The following is a 13,345-nucleotide window of genomic DNA, read 5'->3' as shown; positions in this document are numbered from 1 at the left end:
ATTTTGCCAACTAGTGGTTAATTTTTAACAGCTTGTGCTGCTTAATTACTTTGATTTTCCTTTGATGTGATTTCTAGAGCTGTAATGTCATTCCTGGGTTCTTGGCACCTCAGCTCAGAAAGGAGTCAGAGTTTGCAGCAGAGGGAGAAAACTCATAGTGGCAGATAGAGTTTTAAAACTCTGTCTCTTGTTCTTTCACCCTTTACCCTGCTTTTCTCTTGGTGCTTTATTTAATAATGGTGTTTCTTGTGGAACTGGCTAGCCTTAAGGGCTCCATGGAAAAGATGCAAGGCAACAATAGTATCTAGGAAATAAAACTATACCACAACATCTTGAATATTGTTAAAAATGCTTTTAATTACTAAAATAGACAATTTAAGGTATTCTGTCTTAGGTTCCAGACACCAGCCTCTCACATTAGACATTTGCCACTCACAAAATTAAAAGTAAGCACTGCCCCTGGGCAAGATTTACACACATGGTTGACCAGTATCAGGAATTAACATCAGAAAGAATGAAATGTAGTTGTGAACTGAAAGCCATTACTTGTGCTTCTGCAGTCACTCATATTAGGCAGTTTCTGTTAGTGGCTGGCAAAAAGACATTACAGAGGAGATAAAAATCAGGGCTGCAAGCAGAGCTGTTCTCTTAAAAAGCTGCTTACTCTTTAGTTTAGGTAATAAATAATCTCATTGCACTAGGGTAAGTGTGGGGACTTGACTGGCTTCTCCAGATTCCCCCACCCACTTGGGTAGTTCAGATGTAAACAGCAGGGGCTCAATTCTGCAATTTCTTGCACAAATAAACCTTTTAACAGAGATTTTGTTTCTCCCATAACTGAAGGATCATGCTAGTAATAGAGAGCAGCAGTTTTGCTTCACTTAATGAATTGTGCCACTGCCAAATGAAGGCCCTGAGCATTCAGATTAAATGCAACTTTGGTACTGGGAAGCACATGCATCCCCCTAGCATTTGTAGTACCACAGTCTGAGGAAAAGAATGCAGAAAAAACAACTTCCTCTCCATGGTGCCCTTCTTCTAGCCTCTCCTCCCATCAGACAAAACCCAGCCCTCAAGCACTCCTCAGGGCTAGGGTGTGTTCTGGGGGCAGATACTGCTGGTTTCTTCCTTACATACAGCATCCCACCTTCCCCTCCTGTTTGAAATCAGCCTCACTGCTTACAGCTCTTAGCCCCAAGATCCAGTAAGAATTTGTCATAGCACCAGCTCAGACCGAAAGATGACTTTTGGATTATTAAATTAGCTCATTCTCAGGATAATGCAGCCTGGCCAGTAGCCACTGCATCCTACTTCATATTTTCTGAGAATACAGAAGTGTTCACTGAAAACAAAACGAATGCATTTGCAGTCACCTCATTCTGCAGATCAGGCCATATACTAAGTTTTGCCAAACACTAGGAACAGGAATAAGAAATGTTTATGGATGTGAGAAGAGGCCACAACTACTTTCCTCATGTTCAAAGAGAAACTCCTAGTGAGGAAGGAACAGAACTTTGGTGTGACACTGAGGAATTTCTCAACGTGGATCTCAAACATATTCAGGTAAGGAATACACATGTAGGATGAGCATATCCTGTTTCAAAGAAAGCAGCCTGAATTTATGGCAAGGTGTCAGTGATGGGATAAGTATGGATGGCTCCATCCCCAACCCTTTGCTTCTTGTTGCTGATTGAACTTGTTCAATCAAAAGCATGCCTTGCACCCTTGTGCTGTAAAACCTGAGATATGAAAGCCACAGGCAAACTTGCACTGCTAACTAGAGGAAAAGGACTAATGTTCACAGTAAGGCAAATTTCTAAGTCTCCAAACTGCTTGGCAAGACCATTGAAGATATAAGTGCACTACTTCCTCCCCTTGCTGGGAATTACCAATTATTTTCAAGTCCAGTTTGCAGAGAAGGGAGTGTGAGGGCAGTCTTTGGTTTGACAGAAGCGGGAAAGGTGTTTTAGAGCAAACAGGTAACTGCAACTGCCCAATGGGAAAGTGTTCATCACAAGAGATCAGTGGATAAAAGCTTTCCTTAGTCACACAAGCAGTAGCTCTTTGTTGAGAGGGGTAGATTCATCTGTATATTACGTATCTCGTGGGGAAGACAGTAAGCAAGCTGCCAATTATTTCATGGGGTGGAAAAAGTCTCTACAGCTGTTTTTTCCTTAGAGCAGTGGATGGGTTTCAGATGGGAAACCACACCTTAGAGCTCACTCCAACAAAAAGCGGTGTGGTGCTCACACAGCTCCCTGGCCCAGCAGGTCTTGCTGGGCTGTGCCATGCCTGCTTCCCTTGGGATAGCACTAGACCCTCGGATGAGCACCACCTCACCAGGTGTCCCAAAATGGTTCACCCAAGAACTTGAGAAGCACCCCCAGCAGAGGGAGGAAGGCTGTGGAAGTGCCTTCCTGAGAGCAGAGAAACAGAACTGGCTCTCACAGCAAAGTGAGCTGTCAGATCAGCCATTTCATCTGACTGCAATCTCCTTGTGGGTGGAATGTGACAAGCACTTCTCCTGGCAGTTGAGTTTCAATATCTGGCACTGCTGCATCGTTGTGCCAGCACAACTATGTGTTATGACTACATGCTAAATGAATAAATTTATCAAGTCTGGTAGTTAGATGTATGGTGTAGCTGCACAGACTTGTAAAGGGCAGCAAAACTGAAACACAGGCACACATTGTGCTTAGGAAATGACTATTGCCTAAAAAATGCTTGGTAAGTTACTATGTTTTAGCCAACACCTTTCCCAAAACCATGCATAAAGTGTACTTATAGGCCCTTCTTGAAAGACTGGAATATTCTTGCCATGTATTAGCTAAGCTAGCAGCTGGATTCTTGGAACACTGAGGTTGGCAGCATCCAGAGTTGTTCACTTTTCTCTGAATGACTGCTGATGCTATTTTTAATTTCTGAATTTAACATCTCACAAAGCAAACTTAAGTTATGTATGTTTTAAATAGAAGGGGGTAGGGGAAGTCATGTGTCTGTAGTCTGCCACCACATCCAGGTACTCTGTGCTTCTAACAAACATGCTGGTGAAAGCTGGTTTTGAGCCCCTTGCGTATTCTCTTGCTGCAGTTTAGGCCTTTTGACTTTCGTAAGGCAGATTCTGGATCATTTATGGCAATCACAACTATAAATCATACTGTGGCAACTCTCATTAGGCACAATGCCAATCCAGGGTAAAGATCTGTCGTAAATCTTTGGTCCATGTTCTGCTCTGTGACCAGTCCCAGCTGAACAATGTACCTGGAGATTTCAATTTGCTTTCTCAGCCTTTCAAAAATGCTGAAGTCCACAGAAGTATCCCAGGTCAATATGTCATCCCCAGAGACTGCAGCAGGTAAAAGGTAGCACCCAAAGTCCAACTTGTCTCTATGTTGTTTACTTTCTTTGTCAGCTATAAAGGAAGAAAAACAAGCTGTTTCTGACAGTTCTCTAGATTCGCACATTGCACAAATGACAGCAACTACATCTTACAAATCTGGAAAGAATCAGGTAATTAGCCAGAAAAATGAACTAATGCATGTTGATGCATAGGGATTTAACTTTTTTCTCACCTGTAAGACTGTGTTGTCCCTAAATCCAAAACCTTCCTTTAATAAAGCAGTGATGTAAGCGAGATCCATGCAGAGGAAAGGACTGGCTGAGCTGTACCTCTCCATGTTATCACAGACTAGAGAAGGAAAAAAGAAAAAAAAGGGGATCTCAGCAAAATAAGAGCTTTTATCCACATGGTACATCTGAACTGACTTCAAGCCAAAGCTTACTTAAACAAGCCCCGTCTTCTATTAGTGGGGATATATGACACATGGTACATGCTGCAGAGCTCTTATAGAGTGTTGGGGAGAAAACCACATAGTACATCCAGTTTCTCAACTCCATCATAAGCACACCTTTTATTACAGCAACATAATCCACACAGCTCTTTTGAAGAACCTCTGCTCAACTGATAACTATCAGGGTGTTTACTTATTTTTTCAAAAACAGCATCCTAGTTTTCCTCATCTACTAGTTTTCCTCATCTACTCTCCACTGATGGCTCCAGTAATGGATTCCACCTTCTAGGACAGCAGCTTCTTTTGTGTTTTCCAACCACACATGCCCAAGGACATGGAAGAGGCTATTGCCCAACTAACCACTCCCTCGCAGCAGCGAAGTCAAGATTCCACAGTCAGGGGGACAGTAACTGGGAAATGTTTTTACTCTAAGCATCATTTTCCAGACCTACTGCTACTGCCCTGTTCTACAGGCAGCAAGAGCAGAATTCTCTTCCTTCTAGGAAAAGATAAGCGGCATCCTTCTACTATTGAAATGAGACAGAGGAGAATTAATTCAGGATCACAGAATTGATTCCTGATACTCTTAAACTAAGTAAGTGGTTTGATGATGTTAGGTAACATCTTAGCCATGTTTTTGGAAATAAGCTCTCTCACTATCCAGGGAAAAAATAACAACCAACCCACACTCAAACTTTAGAGCCTAATCACCCTATTCAAAATCATCCAAGTTTCCAGGGAGATTAAGTTTAACTCAAAAATAATTAGAACTTAGATCTTATTTTAGAAAAAAAGTCAGTCCTGAACTACGTAATTAAGCATCTTCTGCTGAAAAATACAGTCTTGCTAATTCTCATGAGAATGATCACAGTACAGAGGTAACTTGCTTTCAGCCATCAGTAGCCAGGCAAGGTGGGAGCTCTTTATCCACAGGAGGTACAAAACTAGAACAAGCATTCAGGAAAAAAGACAGAGGGAGGTAAAGGAATGCAGAAGAGGCTGTCAGACTTTTAACAACCTCTACTCTCTCCCTCCATTTTGTTAGAGATTAAATAGGATTTAAGGTGATGGACTTACGGAAGTCAATGCTCAAACTCAGAAAGCTGCAGTTCGACAGGAGATCTTGATACAGCAAATTCACTTTGTTTTGTACTGACATGAACTATCTCCTTCCTCTCCTGAACAGAGCTGTAAAGCCACCAACCCCTCACTGCTCTATCAGTACTGTTTTCTGCATTGGTTAGAGATTGTGACTAATAAAAGTAACATAACACATGTAAGTGAAATAAAGGTTAAAAAAATTTGCTTTTCTTCAAAGTTAAATTCACATTATCTACTGCCTACGCATTTATATTTTTAATTTCTTGTCCAAACCAGTTTCCCAATTCTCATGACAATTACCTTCTTTGGCTTTTCTTTCAAAATCTCTCACTTCCAAAACACCTCCCCGTTCATAATCTGAAAAAGAAGATGTGAGAAAACATTGTTATAGACCTGAAAGCATTTGAGCTCTTTATCTAAATTGAACCTAGAGTGCAACTCAGCAATGCTGCACTAGGAGTGAGACCTGTTTGGAATGGAAGACAAAGCTACAGGTGTAACTGGAGCCCTGAGCACATTTCATGTGTTGAACTCTGACCACTGAACTGCACTGATGGGTAGATGTCATTCCCTCAATACATTTTGTGTACCTCCCCTTTCTCAAGACCATTCCTTTTCTCTGCTCCCATGGCTCCAGCCTCCAGGCTTGTTCTGTCTACCTTCTGGTTGACATGCTCACATGTAGATTATCCCAAATTTACCGATTAGGTTGGTGTCAGCTGCTCGATCATAGTAATAGGAGAAAGCATAGAAGGAACTTCCACGAATCTCATTTGGTTGGTGAAGTTTCCCTTTGACAACCTTGAGTACTTCCAAGTAGCAAGGCTTGAATCCTGTTTCTCCTGTCAGGAAAAACACAGATGGGGTGAGCCAAAGAGCACATGCAAGAGATGGAAGAAATAGTGGCAACAGGATGAAAAATGAAAGAAACAGAGATTAAAGCATCAGAAGTAAGAAGATCTTAGATATCCCTTCTGTAATCCAGAATGGCATCTGCATGCAGGCAAGGACTCTAAAACATCATCATCAAGTAGAACTGGTTAGAGCAGATCACTGCTATGTCTGAAAAGATGCACCACACAAACTACTTCCATATCAGGCAAAACTCCCATTGACATGTTCTGTGGTCAGCAGAACCTTCTACAATTGCTGCCACCTGTTAGATAAAACCTTGCTTTCCCTCCCCATCACACTGTAATTCTACCAACCCACTCCACACACACCAAATCTGCAACTCAGCTCTCATGTTCCCCACTCGGTTCAAGTCTACGATGGTAGCAGGCTCATCCTCTGTAATGTAGCATTAGCAACTTATTAGAGACTCTTAAGAAATAGTTCCACAAGTGACACTAACTGGTAGTTGTTAATGTTTGTATCCAAACACAGACAGAATATTTGCACTTTGCTCAAAGCCTCGGAACACCCCTCTTATTTGCACAAGTAATTCTCAACATTTCCTATGAAGGCATGATTTGTAATAAGAGCTCACAGTCAGAGGACAGGGGTACAGGTCAGCTACTCTTACAGCTACAGATTTTAATTTGGATTTCTCAGAAGTCAACTTCTATAACTGGACAGGTATCCTTCATATCCCAGTCATCATCAGCTAACTGATGGAATATTTGACAAGGAAAATTTCAGATTCTTCAGGCAAGACTGATTGTAAAAGAAACAATTCTCCTCAGTTTACCTTCTTTGTTGCCACCATACCGGTATTTCACTCCCCCGAAGTGCCATTCAGCCTCCAACTGCTTTGGCAAACAAGAACTGCGGAACATTTGTCCATCCACAACTGGAATGACAGCAGAGAGGAAAGACAGAAAGCACAGAATTTAACACAGCTATCGATCAATATGCAGAACCAGAAAAGGCTGAAAGATCTTCATTAAAGTCTTTAAGCAAAAGTACAAATATGTGGATTGATGGATGTGGCACTAACTCATTATGAATTAAGGACCAGTCTCAAGTCTGGAAAAGCTGTGTCCATTTTGTCCTGCAAACAGCAGAGCAGCCAGGCTGCTCATTTTTTGATGAGAAATAGTACAAGGAAATCTGGATAATGGCTATTCACCACAAAAAGACAAAAACTGACAGGTAATAAACACACAGATACATGAACCCTAATGACAGCAGATAACCAAGACAGAAAAAGCAACAGAGTAATGAAGACAAAATCTCCTAAGACAGAGATCAATGGCCACTACAGGACCCACTGAATGTACCTTTGAAGGGTTCAACCAGAAATACTGCAATTGATATGAACAAAACATGATTATTGCTGCACACACAGGTCTCGCAGAAAAAGTAAACTTCTAACAGAATGGTTGAGGCAGACTGTGGGACAGCAGAATTTACTATGGGATGCTTAGGGAAAGGTTCAAAGGCTGGGAAAGAGTGGAATCAAGGGATCAGGGAAGTGCAAGTATGGCAAACCAGAGGGGACTTTAAAAGAAGACAGTCACAAGTAAGCAGGCAGCTGGTCAGTGTGCTTTTCTGTGCAAGCCTTGTGACCAATCACTGCAGTCTGTCCTATCTTCTTAACCCCTATTCCCAACTATTTTTGAGTATGTTCCAGTAATTATCACAAGTCCATCTAGCTATCAAGTAAGAATCCAGAAAGTGGAAAGAGCCCAGGACCTGGTCAGAGGCTGGACAAAAGGCCTGAGCTCTGGGTGAGAGACTGGAAAGACTCAGAAATGTGAGTATGCACCAGCTTAGTGAGCGAGAGTGTGAGATGTGCTCGTGGGCTTCCATCTAGACTAGACAGTGCACCCAACAAGTCTGGGGAACACCACAGGCCAGGTGGTGCCAGAGGGGCCTACGAAGTGGTTTTGGCCTAAACAGCAATCCTCAGGGAAAGGATCTATTCATGCTGTTTATGCTTCTGTGGATGCTTGTAAAGCTGTGTGCTTGTGGCTGGCCATATGGTCTATATAGTGTTTGTATGTTCCCACGGGTACATTTCTGGAATTTGCACTTGAGGGTCACTGCTGGATGAACTCAAAAATAGGGAAAAGCAGCTGTCTCACAGGACAACTCCTTAACAAGTGATAGCTATTTTCAGACAAATATATACCATCAGAAACACAAAAAGGCACAAGATACAGAAGTGAAGACACACAGGAAATGGGCTGCTGACACAAGGTTAAGTCTAAGCGTCTTTTCAAAAATCTTGGATGTTTGATCACATGAACATACCTTCCATATTCAAAGCTCCAAGTGTTGCCAGTCTTGCAGCTTTTAGTCCAAACCCCAGATAGCTGTGAACAACAAAGGTAGACATTATAGTCTTAATTCTTGCACATCTGGTATGCTTTACCTATACCCCTCCTCCTAAGTCCTGGAACACCCAAACCAAATTTCCTTCCTCTGTTTCCCACAAGGCTCCCCTCTCTAAAACAGAGTTTCCTTTGTCAGAACCCTGAGGGCCAAAAGAGTGACACAAAAACCCAAGAAGTACAAAGAAGAGTAAAATGGGTAAATCTGAAACTGCAGAAAGTGGTTAGAGCTGATGTGATATTTATACGAGATGATCATGAAAAGCAAAAATGCACCATCTTAAAAATGAAGGAGAAAGAAGGGTATATGCTCAGTGCATGGGGAATAGGGCACCCATTCTTATGTAACACACACAAGACTGTGTGGTCTTAGGGCAGACTGAAGAACATCCCACTAAATGGGAACCATAGCTTTGTGGGAAATTCACCTATTTGACTCCACAGGTAACTGCTACATTCATTATAACTAGAATGTGGACAGTGTTTATGAGAATGTCATCACACATTGCAGCAACTCAGCTAGATTAAAATCCCATTGACCCTTTCATTCCCACCTCTGTGTTTGGCCACTTACCCCTTTTGTTGTGTGATTTCACATGTTTGCAGAATAATCAGTTAAACTAACCTCCAGCTCTCTCTCAATTTTTAGGAGATGATTTTTCAATCCTAATTATTTTCAATGATCTAATGGACTGTATTGATGACTACAGTAATCAGTTACATCAGCAGATGTAAGGAGGAGGAGAGGAGGACTCTCAGACTAGCTCTGCTGTCAAGTAAGCAGATACTGTAACTGACTGGGATGATAATGTTCACTCCACTAGTAACGAGCTGAGACCAACTATTATACGGGATCTAGTTCTCACTGGACTGTAAGTCATGCAGGTAAACTCCCTGGATTTCACTGCAGAAATCTCTGACTTGTCACCTTAATGTAGTAGGCATAATTACATTATTCCAGGCCAAGTATTCCCTCCATTTGGTTCAAGAATCTGTTTAGCTCCATGGTTGGTAGCAGCTCCCTGTGAGTCTTTGATTTACAGCAGTCTAGGTTTTACTTTTTATCCAGTTGCTGATGAGATATGGAATTTTGAACCACGGAAGAAGTCTCAGGAAGGTCCTCTTTCCAAATCTCTGATCATGTTTAATTCTGACTACTGGCACAATATCTAGATTTTTGCTTATTTCAGAATATTTGGCTTGAATCCAATATTAAGAATTCTTCTCCTTAAATATAGTGACTCATAAAGCTTCCTCTTCATTTCACAGACTGCCTAATATTCCCTTGCAGTGACATTAACCATGATCCTGGAACATTTCCAGCCTACTAATGTCATGTTCCACTTCAACTACTGTTTCATGCAGATAACTAGTAAAAAAAGTCATGGTCTCTGCTGCTTGTACCAGGATGACACGGCCATTTGTGGTTAGCTCAGGGGCTGCATAAAGACTGATTTCCCCAGGGGAAACAGCAGTCTTTTTGCTCCTTACCTGTGGGTATAGAGCTTGTAGGTGCTATTAAACATTTCAAACGAGGTAAGAAAATCCCCAGGGGTTTCCTTCAGAGTTTCCTAAGAGTTAAGTAAAAGAAAAAAATGTTTTAATTTATATTATGCAATAAAGAATAACCAACTTTTATGTAACATCACAGATACACCCATAGGGTCTGCTGCACACTCATCTGATCTCCTTTGAAAACAAAGAACAGTTTTCCAGTGGTGCCACCACTGTAATATCTGTAGCTTTTAACACTGATTTTATTTATATGAATCTTTGAGTTACTTCAATGTATAAAAGAGAAACACAACAGAACAGGCTAAAAACACTTTCTAATTCAGGAAACCTGAATTTTTCTAGAGTACTTCCATGCTACTCTACATGCACAGAGTCCCCATTGATATCAGCTGCACCAGAAGTGCTAAGAACTTTTGCCAGTCACACTAGGCATCTAAACCGAGGAACTCAGAAGAATTAAAAATGCAAAGCATAGGCCAAATATTCACCAAGTCAAATGTCTTCCTGATACTCAAGGAAACACTGTGATCGCTCACACCCAGTCTTAAGAGGCTACCTTAGCTGAAGCAGCCCTGTCTCACCACCTCCAGTTTTCTTTCTCTCTCTAGTCTTCCTCTGTGTGCACCTCCATCCCACTGGTACCCTGCCCTATCTTCTTGACAAACTAACTCACACTCTTGTAAGGCAGAACCAGTTTAGGGCTCATTTTCTGTTTCTTTGTGTCCAGTCCCTAAGCTCTCAATCCCAGTTTCTGTCTCTCCTTTTGTCAGGGCCTCATTCTCCCATCCCTTCTTGGCCCTGTGCACTCACATCAGACACTGTTATTCTGGGCCAAGCAGCAGAATCTCCCAGAGAACTGAAGCTGCATAGTCCTGTAGTTACCATTCACATGCGGAGATCCAGATCTGAGTTAGTTTTTCTGTAATTCTAGAGTCCTAGAGAGAAGCCTGCTCAAAGCTGAAAGGAATTTGGCAATATTCAGCTTGAGCTTCTCCTGAACAAATACAAATCAAAATTTGTTTTGGGTCTCAAGTTGATTATCACTGAAATGGAAGTCACATCCTTGCTCTCATACACACAGACTTTGCCATATTTTGAGTTCTGTTTCTAAACCTTGTATCACAAAAACTTTTTAAAATGAGAGATCCTGAAAAAAAATAGTACAAAACAATTGTCTTTTTCATGCCCTACTTTCACAAAAATCAGGCAGACACCAGACAGACAATTTAGTAATTATTATGATTGGTTTTCAGTTGCTTTTATCTTTGGCAATAATGCCATGAAATTAAAATCAGCTCCATGCAGTTATCATTACATGTTTTCTACTTGCTTGTAATTAATATTTAATTAATTTTATTACTATTACAGTACTATTACAGTATTTTGTTCATAAGTAATACAAAAGCAAACATGTGACTGACTCAGATTTCAGGAAGAAAAAATCCCCACTGCAATCAAAGGGAGGTATCCCCGCTAATTCTGTCATATGGGAAAAACTCCCAAAAACATCCTGAGCTTATTTATGCGAACTTGACAACACAGGTGAGAAGCAGACATAGCATACAAGCAGGCAACATGAACCTTGACTCCACACTGCCCTACGAATTCACACCATTAGTCCTGGTCAGCAGCAAACACTCAAGGCCTTTTCCCACAAGGCTCTAGGAGGACGTTTTAATCCAGAGCTGCAGTTCAGCCTATTTCACAGTTCTATTTATTCTCCAAAACCCTGACATGCAACACCCTTTCCTGTTGGTCCACTGCCCACTTCAGCAGGTGTTATCAACACAAAACAGAGGACGAGCCCAGAGTATACTTGAGGCTTTGCTGAACAGGATAAGGTTGCATGTCATGCTTCAACATAACACACGATTGCAGAATTAAAATAAACTGATGTGAAAGCCATGTGTTTTGTGGCCACCAAACATCCTTTGAGAATCTTGAGTTCTATAAACAAAAAATGTTAAAGAAATTACTCTTTCAGAAAGAGTGACATAAACATCACGATATAAAGGTACAGAATGCTATAGTGCCTTTCCATTACTCATGTAATTTTCCCATGCAAACTGCAAACTTGGGTCTCAGTTCAAACTGTTTCTAAAGAGCTACAGAACTACCAAGAAATCCAGCAGAGCTGTCAGAGGGACAGAGAGGGGAATTCTCAAAAGGAATAAGAAGAAATTGGTAAGAAAACAGAGAACTCACTGCGCTACTATTAAAGACATCTACCCCATATGACACTGCCCCGCTCAAAAATTTAGTGAAGATCTTTTGTCAGACTGGAAAAGGAAAAAAAAGGAAAAAAGATAGACCAGACCCTACATTTCTTCTAATATTCAAGAATAATCCCTAGAAATGTTCTACATTTGTTGAATACACATGAATATCAACATTAATGAGGCTTTCTCAGCCTGAGTCTGGAAAACAAAAGCCTTTTTCTTTTTGGTTTTACTCATCTGCTTTCTTTTTCATTTCCTTGTTATTCAGTTGCCTTTGTTTGCAAGCGCCTATCAGCCAACTGCTGATCTCAAAGGGAACAGAAATACAGATGTTCTGTAAACGACAGATGTTGTGCTTGTGCCACTGCTGACAAAGTGATCAGAGAGTGCAGCAGTGTTCAGGACTCTCCACCAGCCTTGCAGTCCCAACCCGCGCAATTTTAACCACTCCTCACCTCAAACTGTGGCAGGAATGTGATTTGGGTTGAGGCTCCTCCCAAGTCCAGAGTCCCAACAGTTTGCTGGTTCTGGCCAGACAGCTGTCCTGCAAACAACACCATGCTCAGAACAGCCCCAAGTGCACAAATGCTAAAATGTGGATACTGTGTGGGCGTTCAAGCAGCCACCAGGGGACCACAGTATCACAGCAATACAGGAGGGCTGAGCTGCCCTTCAAAGAAAAAACCTCACAGACAACAGGTAGGCAAACAAAAGGTATTATGGTAAGATTCGTAGACCTTCTTCCTTGATTTCAATCTCACTTCCAAAGAGACAGAAGCAGATAAATCTCCAGGTATGAAGCAAAAGCTCAAAGTTAGAGACAAAGTATCTCCTGCAGAAGACTGTCAGGGAGAGTACAGAAATTTTGCAACCACAATATAGCTGGTCAAAAGCAGTAAGGGAGGAAGGGAAATAAGAGCCAAGCCAGCTATAGTAATTTCTCTTCACTCAGAGCAGCTTTTTTGCTTGCTCATCTATCTACTAGAGTACTGATTTTCTTTTCACTAGATTGCATTCCCAGAAGCTCTTAGCGCCAGTAGTGCTAAGGCACCATGCCCTGCAACACCACTGTAGTTGCACAGCTCACACTGGGATGAAGAACACTGCAAGGTCTTGTTTCCCACACATTAGCAGTACCACTCCCCAGTGTGCATTAGAGAAATCAGCTTGCTAGTGCCTCCCAGACCTAAGTAAATTCTGGCACCTTTGAGATTAAGATGTCTCCTTCTTACTGCAGACTCTGGAACACAGTCTGCCCAAGACAATCCCCTGCTTTAGCACTGGTGTCAGAATGGGGAGAAACAGCATGGCTAAGGCAGAGGAACTTAGAGTGATCACCTCCATAGAAGAGACTCAAGTTCAAGTTTAGAGAGTAGTTATACAGACTTAACTACCTGTCAAAAAGTTCACAGTGATCCAGGCTAAAATTCCTGCAAAGAGT

At 41.6% G+C, this 13,345-nt stretch overlaps 1 protein-coding gene across 8 annotated transcripts in view; it reads right to left on the bottom strand.

Annotated features, from left to right (window-relative positions):
* The window catches only part of ENTPD5 (ectonucleoside triphosphate diphosphohydrolase 5 (inactive)), a 30,017-nt gene that overhangs the window by 5,754 nt on the left and 10,918 nt on the right, over positions 1–13,345 (bottom strand). For 6 of the 8 annotated variants that reach the window (XM_085061837.1, XM_085061839.1, XM_085061841.1 and 3 more), the window contains 9 exons: positions 13,299–13,334; positions 12,360–12,448; positions 9,662–9,741; positions 8,091–8,152; positions 6,583–6,684; positions 5,594–5,734; positions 5,193–5,249; positions 3,573–3,688; positions 338–3,412 (listed from right to left, as the gene is read on the bottom strand). In XM_085061837.1, the coding sequence (XP_084917963.1) occupies positions 3,326–3,412; positions 3,573–3,688; positions 5,193–5,249; positions 5,594–5,734; positions 6,583–6,684; positions 8,091–8,152; positions 9,662–9,741; positions 12,360–12,448; positions 13,299–13,334 (770 nt within the window). In that variant the 3' untranslated portion in view covers positions 338–3,325. Of the gene's footprint in view, positions 1–337; positions 3,413–3,572; positions 3,689–5,192; positions 5,250–5,593; positions 5,735–6,582; positions 6,685–8,090; positions 8,153–9,661; positions 9,742–12,359; positions 12,449–13,298; positions 13,335–13,345 lie in introns of those variants that run through there. The other 2 variants (XR_014852551.1, XR_014852552.1) reach the window with 1 other exon arrangement.

This window comes from Lichenostomus cassidix, chromosome 5, assembly GCF_008360975.1.
Source record: "Lichenostomus cassidix isolate B80296 chromosome 5, HeHo_3.0, whole genome shotgun sequence".
NCBI lineage: Eukaryota > Metazoa > Chordata > Aves > Passeriformes > Meliphagidae > Lichenostomus > Lichenostomus cassidix.
Note: the sequence above shows the minus strand (reverse complement) of the source record. Positions and strands in the feature narration are given on the sequence as shown.